The 12,034-nt window shown below is 32.8% G+C and overlaps 1 protein-coding gene across 1 annotated transcript; it reads right to left on the bottom strand.

Annotated features, from left to right (window-relative positions):
* Positions 1-10,063: 10,063 nt before the first annotated feature.
* On the bottom strand, positions 10,064-11,032 carry LOC102474717 (olfactory receptor 10AG1). The gene has a single exon (XM_006156284.2). The coding sequence runs from the start codon at positions 11,012-11,014 to the stop codon at positions 10,064-10,066; it is 951 nt and encodes a 316-aa protein (XP_006156346.2). The 5' UTR covers positions 11,015-11,032.
* Positions 11,033-12,034: the final 1,002 nt, after the last annotated feature.

The following is a 12,034-nucleotide window of genomic DNA, read 5'->3' as shown; positions in this document are numbered from 1 at the left end:
AAACAAAGAATATTATACATAATGACCAGGTAGGCTTTAATTCCAATAATTTAAGGATGGTTCAACATATGCAAAACAATAATTGTAATACATCATAGTAACAGAAAGAAAGATTAAAAAACAGTCATATCTATAGTTGCAGAAAAAGCATTTGACAAAATATGACAACACTTCATGATTAAGACCAGAAAACCAAGGGTAGATGGGACATTCTTCAACATAATAAAAGTCATGTATGCCAGACCCAATGCTAAAATTGTAGTGAATGAGGAAAAGCTAAATATTTTTGCACTGGAAACGGAAATACAATAAGGCCTCCTACTATCTCCTTTTCAAGATAGTGCTGGAATTCCTAGTCAATGCTCTTAGACAAAGGAACAAATTAAAAGGTATTCAGAGGACAGTATATAGATGTAAATGTCAGATATCCTGTGTGTGAAAGTGGAGGGTCTGAGGAAGGACATTTAGAAGAAAAATAGGGAGGTAAAGCATTAATGGCACAAAGAAATGTGGTATTATCTGTTGAAGATATTTTGTAGTTTTATCAACTGTACTAGGGAGAAATGTTTACCTGTGAAGTATCCATTTTACAAGCCAAATAATAATGTAATTGAATGTATAAAAGAAAATGAAATAAAAAATTAAATTAAATTATAAAAAGGTATCCAGATAGAAAAGATGTTAAATTCTTCCTATCTGCACATGTTATATACATAGAAAATCCAAATAAATCTATAGAAAAAAGTTATAAATGAATTTATAAGTTATAAATTAATCAGTAAAGTAGCAGCATACAAAATCAATATACAAAAATAGATAGCAGATTTGTACGCCAACAATAAACAGACTGAGATAAATTGAAGTAAACAATCCCATTCATAATAACTACAAAATGAATAAGATGCCTAGGAATAAACCTGATCAAAGAAGACCCTTTTAAGAAAAACTATGAATTTTTAAAAAAGAAACAGAAAAGAATACACAGAAATGGAAAGACATTTCATGTTCCTGGATTGAAAAAACTAATATAAATTTTTCTACTTTACAAACAAGCTACGATTTCAACTAAGGGCTCATAGTCTTTTTCCTAGATCTGGATTCAAATGACACTTTCATCATTATGTTTTTAGTTAACTTTGGCAAAGCACTCAAAGACAGTTTCACATTTCACATGAAAATTTTCATATGAGATATTTATACATTTCTGATTATCTTAAGGAGTTATGAAAATTAATGAGTATATATTCTATAATTAACATCACATTTATTATTAAATTGCCTCCAGAATTCAACAAGACAAAAATAAAAGCATAGTTGTTGAGCAAGTTTATTAAATATTGTAATCATCTCCTGTACAATTATATGAAATACCACCTCCATCCTTGTTTGAAGCTGGCTCTTAAACATGTTCTCTGCATTTTTACATTTGTCTTTATTCCAGTTATTTTCTTTGCTATGAAAAGTCATTTCCCTGGGCCAGCAGGTACCATGGTGGTTAAGGTGCTGGATTCCCACACAACTGACCACAGTTTGAGTCCCAGACCTGTCAGCTTGAAAATTACACTGAGCATGTGTGTGTGCATGCCCAAAATTTCGAAAGGAGGCAGGAGAAGGGATTGTTGTATGACCATTCCCCTGAATGATTTCTCACTTTTCCTCTCATTGACTCTTTCTTTCTCTGGTGAGCATGAGAATGTTACATGAGAAAAGATGTTGTTCCCTTAAAAGGTCCTCAGTTTTCTCTCCTAAATAAATTCATGACTTGATTAACAATGGGTGTATTATCTGAGAGATGTGGTACTAGGCAGTTTTGTACTCATGCAAATGTCAGAATAAATTTATCCACAGCTAGATTATATAGCCTACTACAACTATGCTATGTGGTATAATTTTACAGTACCACCCTATGAAGTCTCTCATTGACTGAGACACCATTATGAGGTACGTAATTACATTCTATATAAAATGCATGTGTAATATGATGATAAAAATCAAGTAACTAGGCTAATCACAATGACATAGAGGTAGTGGTTCTCAGATTTGCCCATACATTCTGGGTGAAAAAATGTACCCTTAATCCTGACTGGCTGAGAAAGTAGCATGAAGCCCTGTTAACGTTTCTCTCTCTCTCAATATGTAAGTACATAAAGTTTTAAAAATAATAAAAAATAGAGACCAGCAGTTAGCATAATGGCTATGTTGCTGGACTCCCACATAGTCGACCACGGTTTGAGTCTCGGACTCGGCGGCTTAAACTCATGCCAGGCATGTGTATGTGCATGCCCAAGATCCCAAGAGGAGAATGGAGGAGAAGGGATTGCGGTGTGGCCATCCCCCCGGGGGGTGATTTCTTGCTTTCTGTCTCTCCGTCTCTCTCTGTTTTTCTGGCGAGCGCAAGCACCCTGTAGCGAAAAACCTCTCAAAAAAAAAAAAGAATAACAAAAAATAATCAAAAATATTTTATGTCCATCTGATTGCATAACTACCAATTAGAATGACTCTACTATTGTTTTAAAGATTATGTCAAACTGGATTGTGATCTCAGTTTACATCTTCTCACACTTGAACTATGTGTTACTCACTGGCACTTAATATTATTTTTAGGGCAATTTATACTCATGTCCTGTCTACTTTTGACCCAAAAAAACTTTCCATTAAACAGGATCTGTTAATTCTTCTCTTTATATGGTCATTAAAAGACACAGTGCTTTTAACATATAACATTTCTGTGAGTAATGATTCTGGATTTAATTTAATGCAAATTACTGTACAAAGACATATAGTCTACTATAAGTATTATTTGTGTTCAAACAGGGAGAACAGGTAGTTATGAAGAAACTTACCAATGATTCAAATTATATTCAGCAGTGGTTTTATTTATTGTTTAATTGTTATTTGACTTTGCCTTAAATTACACTGTTGAGATAGGAATTAGACCCTACCTACTAGTGGATAGGGTAAGGTCCCTGAAAGGAAGTAAGTGTATTTTTATTTTAAATTAAATCTTTGTGTTTTTCTTCTATGGTCTGTATAATGTACAATATTCACCCCTTTTACATGTCTCTAAATGTATAACTCTGGGCTAATGTGACAGGAGATAAGGATGTTGAGCACACAGACAGGGTTAAAGCAAAGATGGAGTCACAAAGGTTGTTTTCAGAGCCAAAATCTGGCTTTACTGGAACTCAAAGCAAATGTAGCTAAAGGCAACAGTTTCCATTTAGTCACTACATTCTAATAAGAAGTACATATTACTATGGTCGGCTGACCACACAAGAAATAGGATAACAAATAATTTATACTACATGTAACTATTTTCTAAAGCCTACTTCCTTCTCAGAAAGCCAGCCCATTGTCCTGACTGCTAGATAAAACCCCCTTGCCTCAGGTTCCTCTTTGGCAACCCACTGGAGCCTGCTCCCTGCTTCAGAGCTCTGGTCTTCCTTCCCTCTCTTAATAAACTCTGCTTTGCCATCCCCTCTCTGTGTCTGCTTCTCTAATTCTTCATGAACATTGGACAAGAGTAAGCATTCCTATGTCATGTTGTCACTCAAATAATTTTCATTCAAATGCAAAAATTGGGCTTAGTGTGATCATTGAATAGTTTCTCAAATATAAGTAATTAATAGATTTAATATATAAGACAATACAAACATGACTGTTCTTGATGAGGTTTTCTAATTGTCACAAGTATACTTATGTATGTATTTATGTATTTTGGGAATTTATATTTCCTTGGGATGTCACAAGTTTTATTTTATTTATATATTTTATTTTTTAATTAATTTATTTTAAAATTTACATTTAATCACTATACATCTTTCTAGTGTACAACATTGCTTCTTCCAGCATGAATACAATGTGTATTAAATTACCATATACATTATCATCAGTAAATAACTTTTCATTTCTGTTAAATTTATTATTTTTTCCCCATTTCCCTCCCTCTCTCTTTATCCACTGCCATGTTACCTCCAAACTTTTAATTTCTGCTATATAGCACAGACATAAGGTATATATTTAGTGGGGACATACAAAGTTTGTCTGTCATACTCTGGTTTGCTTTGCTTAACATTAAGTCTTCCATATTGGTACACTTAGTATCAAATGTCAGGGTCTCATTTTTTATGACTGTGTAGTATTCCATAGAGTACATATGTCACATTTCTTAATCCACTCATCTATTTTTGAACATTTGAGCTGATTCCATGTCCTAGAAATTGTAAATTATGATACAATAGACATGGATATGCAAGTGTTTTTCTGACTGAGGGTTTTTTTACCCTTTGGATAAACACCTTACAGTGGAATTACTGGGTCATACGGCAATCCTATTTGTAGTTTTTGAAGAAGAATTCATATAATTTTCCACAGTGGTTGTACTAATTCACATTCTCACCTACAGTGTAAGAGAGTTCCCTTTTCACCACAGCAAAATCAGCACTTAGAATTATTCAGTTTTGTTTATTTGTTCATTTTTAAATTTTAGCCGTTCTGACTGAGGTTAAGTGGTATCTCATAATGATTTTGATTGCATTTCCCTTATGATAAGAGATATTGAGCATGTTTTCAGAAGTTTTTTAGCCATTTATATGTATTCTTTGGAGAGTTGACTGTTCAGTTCATTTTTTCATCTTCTAATTGAATTTATTATTTTTTGTGGTTAAGCCGCTTGAGTTCCCTGTACATTCAGGTTACCAGTACCTTATCTGGTATAGTTTGCAAATATATTCTACCACTTCGAGTATTATCTTTCAAGTCTAATTATTGTTTCTTTTGCTGTGCAGAAGCTTCTCAGCCTAGTATAGTCCCATTTGTCTACTTTTGGAACTATTGCCTGTACTTTAGGGTTCTTCTTTAAGAATTTTTTGTCTATACCAAGGTCACCAAGAGTTTTCCGCCAGTATTTTTATAATTTGAGGTTTGATATTTAGATCCTCAAAACATAGAGTTCATTTTTGTTATTAATGAGAAGTGTTGAGTTTTATTCTTCTGGAGGTGGATATCCAGTTCTCCTAGCACCATTTGCTGATGATATTTTCTTTTTCCCATTGGATTTTCTTATGTTTTTTGTCAAGGATCTGTTGGCTGTATGTTTTTGGGTTTACTTGTGGGTTCTTAATTCTGTACCATTGGTCTACCTGTGGTTTTTTGTGCCAATACCATACTGTTTTTATTATCACAGCTTTGTAATACATTTTGAAGTCAGGAAGTGAGATGCCTCCTGTTTTATTCCCTTTGTGCAATATTACTTTGGCCATATGAGGCTTCTTTTGATCCTAGACAAAAATTTTTAAAGAATTATTTATTTTTTAATTTTATTTGTTATTATTATTATTTTTTAATTTGAGCAGAGACAGAGAGAGGGATAAAGGGAAAGTAAGAAAGCTAGCTGCCAGGTCCAGGACTCAAACCATGGTTGACTATGTGGGAGTCCAGTACCTTAACTACTGTGAAACTGCTGGCTCTTCCAGACAAAATTTATTATTTTTTAAATTATTTTCTGTGAGGAATATCTCTGGTAGTTTGATTGGAATTACATTAAATTTGTAGATTAATTTGGGTAAGATTGTCATCTTGTTTAATATTAATTCTTTCAAAACAGAAACAGGGAATTTTTTCCACTTTTTTACATCATTTATAATTTTTTCACAAGTGTTGTAAAGTTTTCCTTGTAGAGATCTTTGTCGTCTTTGGTAAGGTTTATCTCCAGATAAACCATTTTAGTGCTAACTGATAGTTTTTTATTTATAACTATGGTTAAATTTGGTATGCTAAATTTCTTCATTTCTGGATCTGAAGTTGTTGCCTTTTACCTATTTTAAATAAATTATGGTAAATAACATATATTCTGACTCCTTTTATATTATAAAAAATTTCTTTCAAAAATCAAAGATGCTCTGGCTGATATTTTTTCCCTAGATTTCTAATTATTTTTTTATGCATTTTAGTTGTAATAATAATGGATGAGACGCAAACATTTTCTTTGTTGTGTCGTTATTGTTTTATTAATAAAGTCATATTAATATTTGCAATGTGCACATCAGGTTCTCATTTTGGTAAATTCATTCTATACAGAGAGATGTAAAATATAAACCTGAAATGATTTAAGACTCAATGGTTCAGTGGTTATTGATTAAAGTCAATATTCCCTTCTAATCCACATTTGCCAGGACACTGCTGTCATGCATACACACCCATTATGGTCATGCATATGTAAACTTTTACATGAAAGGATAAGTTATCTTTCCCTCTTTAACAAAAGTAATGCTATGATTTATGAATAAATTTGCATTTGTCCCTACCTGTCGAAAGATGCTTGGCATTTCTTCAGTGCAGCTGCTCTTAAACATTGTCTTGAACAGCTATGCATATGAGTGATATGGTGTTACCTACTCCAGTGACTTGGACCTAAGAGAACCCTTTACTCCTAATGTTTGTTGCACTATAAAATACACTGAGGAAACATTCTCGAACACATATTTGTAATAATCATTCTTGTATAAACATTTGTATTTTTATAAGCTGAGATTCCTTTGATTCAATTTCTAAAAAAAATATATTGACATATTTTGGGAGGGAAAATGACAACAAATTATTATTTATAAAGAACATAACAGCAGAAGAAAGTAAATAGTACACAAGTTGGAGAATGAAAAAAAAAAGCAGAATTCATTCCAGATGACCCAAATTCCCACAAATCACCTTCATAAAAAACTATTATTAGGTTCCCAGTATTACGGTAGCAAATGTCTGCTAATTGTATTGTTTAGCATAATAGAGATATATCTTCTTATGGTCTGAAAGTCCAAGCCTTTACCAAGGCCTCACTGTTATCAGATGTTCCAGGACAGAATAATTTCTTGCATTTTTTTATCTTTCAGTGGCACCTGAAATTCCTTCGTCTTTGGACGCTTAACTCTAATATCTTCATATGACTTTCATCTCTATGACTGTTGTGTAAATTTCCCCAACATATCTGCCTCTTGTAAAGATATTTATCATTGGATTTAGAGCTCAATATAATTTGGGATAAGCAGTTTGCAAAATTCTCAATTTAATTACACTATTACATTTGTAAACCCTTGTATTTTAGTATTAGGTTACATTTGCGGGTTCTGGGTGGACATAACATTTTAGGGAACACGATTCTTTAAAAGTAATTATTTACTTAATGATATTATTATTATTATTTTAATTTGCTATAGGGCACATGCATGACAGAGAAAGAGGAAGTGAGAAAGCAAGTCATCAGCTCTGGATTTCAAAAGGCAGTTAGCCATATGGGATTCCACGCCCTTCTGGCCCCAGAGAAAGTGGTTTTAAAACATAGTACATCGGTTTGGATTGTTCATTTTGGGAAAACAAAATTTTATGTAGGTATTGCCAAAGCCACACCTAAGTCTACAAGGGAGAAAAATAATTTTATCTGATAATATTGAGATCAATGGTAACAGAGAAAACAACACCATCAGAATTTATAGCCATGGAGGACATGCACAAGAATAGAATCTGGGGAAAATGTAATGAGAATTCAAAGATTTCTTCATTTCTACCAATTTTGATACTGATGAATTATTAACTAAATCCTAGCACAGTATTAAAAATGTCATAAAATGCATCTAAAAATTGAGAAAAAGAAATAAAACTCATCACAGAGCCTGACCCTCATATCTGCTTATAAAACACTCTTGATTATCTTACATTATATTGTTCAGACCCTTTTCTAGGTCACAAGTTTACTATGACAAAATAAATTAATTTCCAATTTGGATTATTGCAATAGATTTAACTTAAAGTCTGATTACACAAAAGCAACCACATTAAACCTATGAAACAAAGATTGGTAGATAAAATGTGAGGATATTATGCAAACAACTATGTTATTATCTAAGAACTAAGATAAAAACTATATTTTGGTTGTATGTATAAAAGCAGGTAAGAAAATTATTTCAGTATTTACAAGTGATTTACTCATGTCAATATCTTGGGTAGTAATTTTCTCACTGCCTTCATGACATCTTTGTTCCTCAGAGTATATATCACGGGATTCAATATGGGGGTAAAAACAGTATAGAAGAGAGAAATTAGCTTACCTATTCCTTCAGATTGTTTTGTTTTGGGTTGTAAATAAGCAATAGTGGCAGTTCCATAGAATAACACTACAACTGTCAGGTGAGAAGAGCAGGTAGAGAAGGCTTTAGACCTCCCTTTGGCTGATGACAATTTCAGAATGTTGGAGATAATTGTACCATAGGAAGCAACAATCAGCAATAATGGCACCACTAGAAATACCACAGCATCTACATAAATTGCTAACTCATTCTAAGTTATCTTTCCCTCTTTAACAAAAGTAATGCTATGATTTATGAATAAATTTGCATTTGTCCCTACCTGTCGAAAGATGCTTGGCATTTCTTCAGTGCAGCTGCTCTTAAACATTGTCTTGAACAGCTATGCATATGAGTGATATGGTGTTACCTACTCCAGTGACTTGGACCTAAGAGAACCCTTTACTCCTAATGTTTGTTGCACTATAAAATACACTGAGGAAACATTCTCGAACACATATTTGTAATAATCATTCTTGTATAAACATTTGTATTTTTATAAGCTGAGATTCCTTTGATTCAATTTCTAAAAAAAATATATTGACATATTTTGGGAGGGAAAATGACAACAAATTATTATTTATAAAGAACATAACAGCAGAAGAAAGTAAATAGTACACAAGTTGGAGAATGAAAAAAAAAAGCAGAATTCATTCCAGATGACCCAAATTCCCACAAATCACCTTCATAAAAAACTATTATTAGGTTCCCAGTATTACGGTAGCAAATGTCTGCTAATTGTATTGTTTAGCATAATAGAGATATATCTTCTTATGGTCTGAAAGTCCAAGCCTTTACCAAGGCCTCACTGTTATCAGATGTTCCAGGACAGAATAATTTCTTGCATTTTTTTATCTTTCAGTGGCACCTGAAATTCCTTCGTCTTTGGACGCTTAACTCTAATATCTTCATATGACTTTCATCTCTATGACTGTTGTGTAAATTTCCCCAACATATCTGCCTCTTGTAAAGATATTTATCATTGGATTTAGAGCTCAATATAATTTGGGATAAGCAGTTTGCAAAATTCTCAATTTAATTACACTATTACATTTGTAAACCCTTGTATTTTAGTATTAGGTTACATTTGCGGGTTCTGGGTGGACATAACATTTTAGGGAACACGATTCTTTAAAAATAATTATTTACTTAATGATATTATTATTATTATTTTAATTTGCTATAGGGCACATGCATGACAGAGAAAGAGGAAGTGAGAAAGCAAGTCATCAGCTCTGGATTTCAAAAGGCAGTTAGCCATATGGGATTCCACGCCCTTCTGGCCCCAGAGAAAGTGGTTTTAAAACATAGTACATCGGTTTGGATTGTTCATTTTGGGAAAACAAAATTTTATGTAGGTATTGCCAAAGCCACACCTAAGTCTACAAGGGAGAAAAATAATTTTATCTGATAATATTGAGATCAATGGTAACAGAGAAAACAACACCATCAGAATTTATAGCCATGGAGGACATGCACAAGAATAGAATCTGGGGAAAATGTAATGAGAATTCAAAGATTTCTTCATTTCTACCAATTTTGATACTGATGAATTATTAACTAAATCCTAGCACAGTATTAAAAATGTCATAAAATGCATCTAAAAATTGAGAAAAAGAAATAAAACTCATCACAGAGCCTGACCCTCATATCTGCTTATAAAACACTCTTGATTATCTTACATTATATTGTTCAGACCCTTTTCTAGGTCACAAGTTTACTATGACAAAATAAATTAATTTCCAATTTGGATTATTGCAATAGATTTAACTTAAAGTCTGATTACACAAAAGCAACCACATTAAACCTATGAAACAAAGATTGGTAGATAAAATGTGAGGATATTATGCAAACAACTATGTTATTATCTAAGAACTAAGATAAAAACTATATTTTGGTTGTATGTATAAAAGCAGGTAAGAAAATTATTTCAGTATTTACAAGTGATTTACTCATGTCAATATCTTGGGTAGTAATTTTCTCACTGCCTTCATGACATCTTTGTTCCTCAGAGTATATATCACGGGATTCAATATGGGGGTAAAAACAGTATAGAAGAGAGAAATTAGCTTACCTATTCCTTCAGATTGTTTTGTTTTGGGTTGTAAATAAGCAATAGTGGCAGTTCCATAGAATAACACTACAACTGTCAGGTGAGAAGAGCAGGTAGAGAAGGCTTTAGACCTCCCTTTGGCTGATGACAATTTCAGAATGTTGGAGATAATTGTACCATAGGAAGCAACAATCAGCAATAATGGCACCACTAGAAATACCACAGCATCTACATAAATTGCTAACTCATTCACAAACGTGTTCCCACAAGCAAGCTTGAGTATTGGAGGAATATCACAAAAGAAGTGGTTAATTGTGTGAGGTCCGCAGAAATCTAAAGAAAATATCTGGTATGTTTGCCCAATTACAACTGGAATTCCACTGGTCCAGGAGGCAGCCACCAGCTGGACACAGACCTTGTGGTTCATCACTAGAGCATAATGGAGAGGGTTACAAATGGCCACATAGCGGTCGTAGGCCATCACTGTCAGGAGGAGACACTCTGTGCCTCCAAATGTAAGGAGAAAAAACAACTGTGTAGCACAGGCAAAGAAAGAAATATGTCCTTTCTGAGACCAAAGGTCCATGAGCATTCTTGGGATGGTGACTGTTACATAACAGATTTCAGAAAAGGAAAAATTGCCAAGGAAAAAATACATGGGGATCTGGAGAGCAGGGTCAATTATAGTTATCAATACTATGATACTATTGCCCATCAGAATCATTAGGTAGATGACTAAAAATATTACAAAAAGAACCCATTGGAAATTAGGAATATCAGAAAACCCCAAGAGAATAAATTCCATTATTGTAGTGATATTGGATTCTTCTATTTTTAATTTGCTCTCCATCTGTGGACATGGTAAATTTAAGATTGTTAATGCATTCACATTTCTGAAGCACATTGTTCTATTTGTGGATTAGATGCATGGATGAATTTATATATTCTCTTGAATTATTCCCACTACTACATTGGCCTTTTTCTAGAAAATGAAATTAGTAACCTTAATAATGAACCAATGTGTAGTTAAAAATCAATATACCAACAAATCTTGGAGTGTGTTATTAAACTTGAATTTTCATAATATCATGGTTATCAAGGAATAGGCTCTATTGTGTAAAGCTTACTAAGCAGGAATAAAATCTAATTATTAAGTTCCAATTAAGAGTATGATTGTGATGACATTTTCTATTTAATCTGGTTTCATTACATATTCTGTATAAGTAATCCTACTTCAGTTTCTTTTTTCAATTCAAAACTTTTCACTCCAATCATTTATTTATACCTCAAAGTGAGTTTTGGAGGCTTCTCATTTATACTACAGTAAGTATCCACTATTTTAAGGTAATGCTTCAATCCTGAAAGAATAAACAAAATTAATAATTATTTTTCTACTAATATATTTCTCTCATCACTTCACTACAAATAAAAACGTTAATCCCAGCATGCTGTTCAGTAACTTTCTTAAAACTCCTATGCACTATATGAGAAATATTAGTTAACCTTTAACTCAATCAACCCAAATAACCTTGCAATTTTACATTTTATTACTTCCTTCTTACCTAAGATTCTAATAAACTTTTTAAAGCAATTCTCAAGAAACCAGTTGCACCTTTCTTTCTCTATTTTACGTCTATAATTTTGCCTAATAAAGGCTCACTTCGATTAAAACCAATAATCATTTATGCTAGCCTTGCATATGGCCAGAACATGACTTGAGTATAAAAATTTAAAAACCCTCAAAATTTTATTTATATTAATTCTGATGTCCTGCAATAGCAAGCAAGCAATACTACCATTCAAATAGCATTACATTCTCTTAAAATTGTTCTCTAACTGGGACCAGCAGTTAGCGTAATGGCTATGTCGC

Source organism: Tupaia chinensis, unplaced genomic scaffold (genome assembly GCF_000334495.1).
Source record: "Tupaia chinensis unplaced genomic scaffold, TupChi_1.0 Scaffold000486_1, whole genome shotgun sequence".
Taxonomy (NCBI): domain Eukaryota; kingdom Metazoa; phylum Chordata; class Mammalia; order Scandentia; family Tupaiidae; genus Tupaia; species Tupaia belangeri.
The sequence above is the reverse complement of the archived record's forward strand: the minus strand, read 5'-3'. Positions and strand labels throughout refer to the sequence as shown.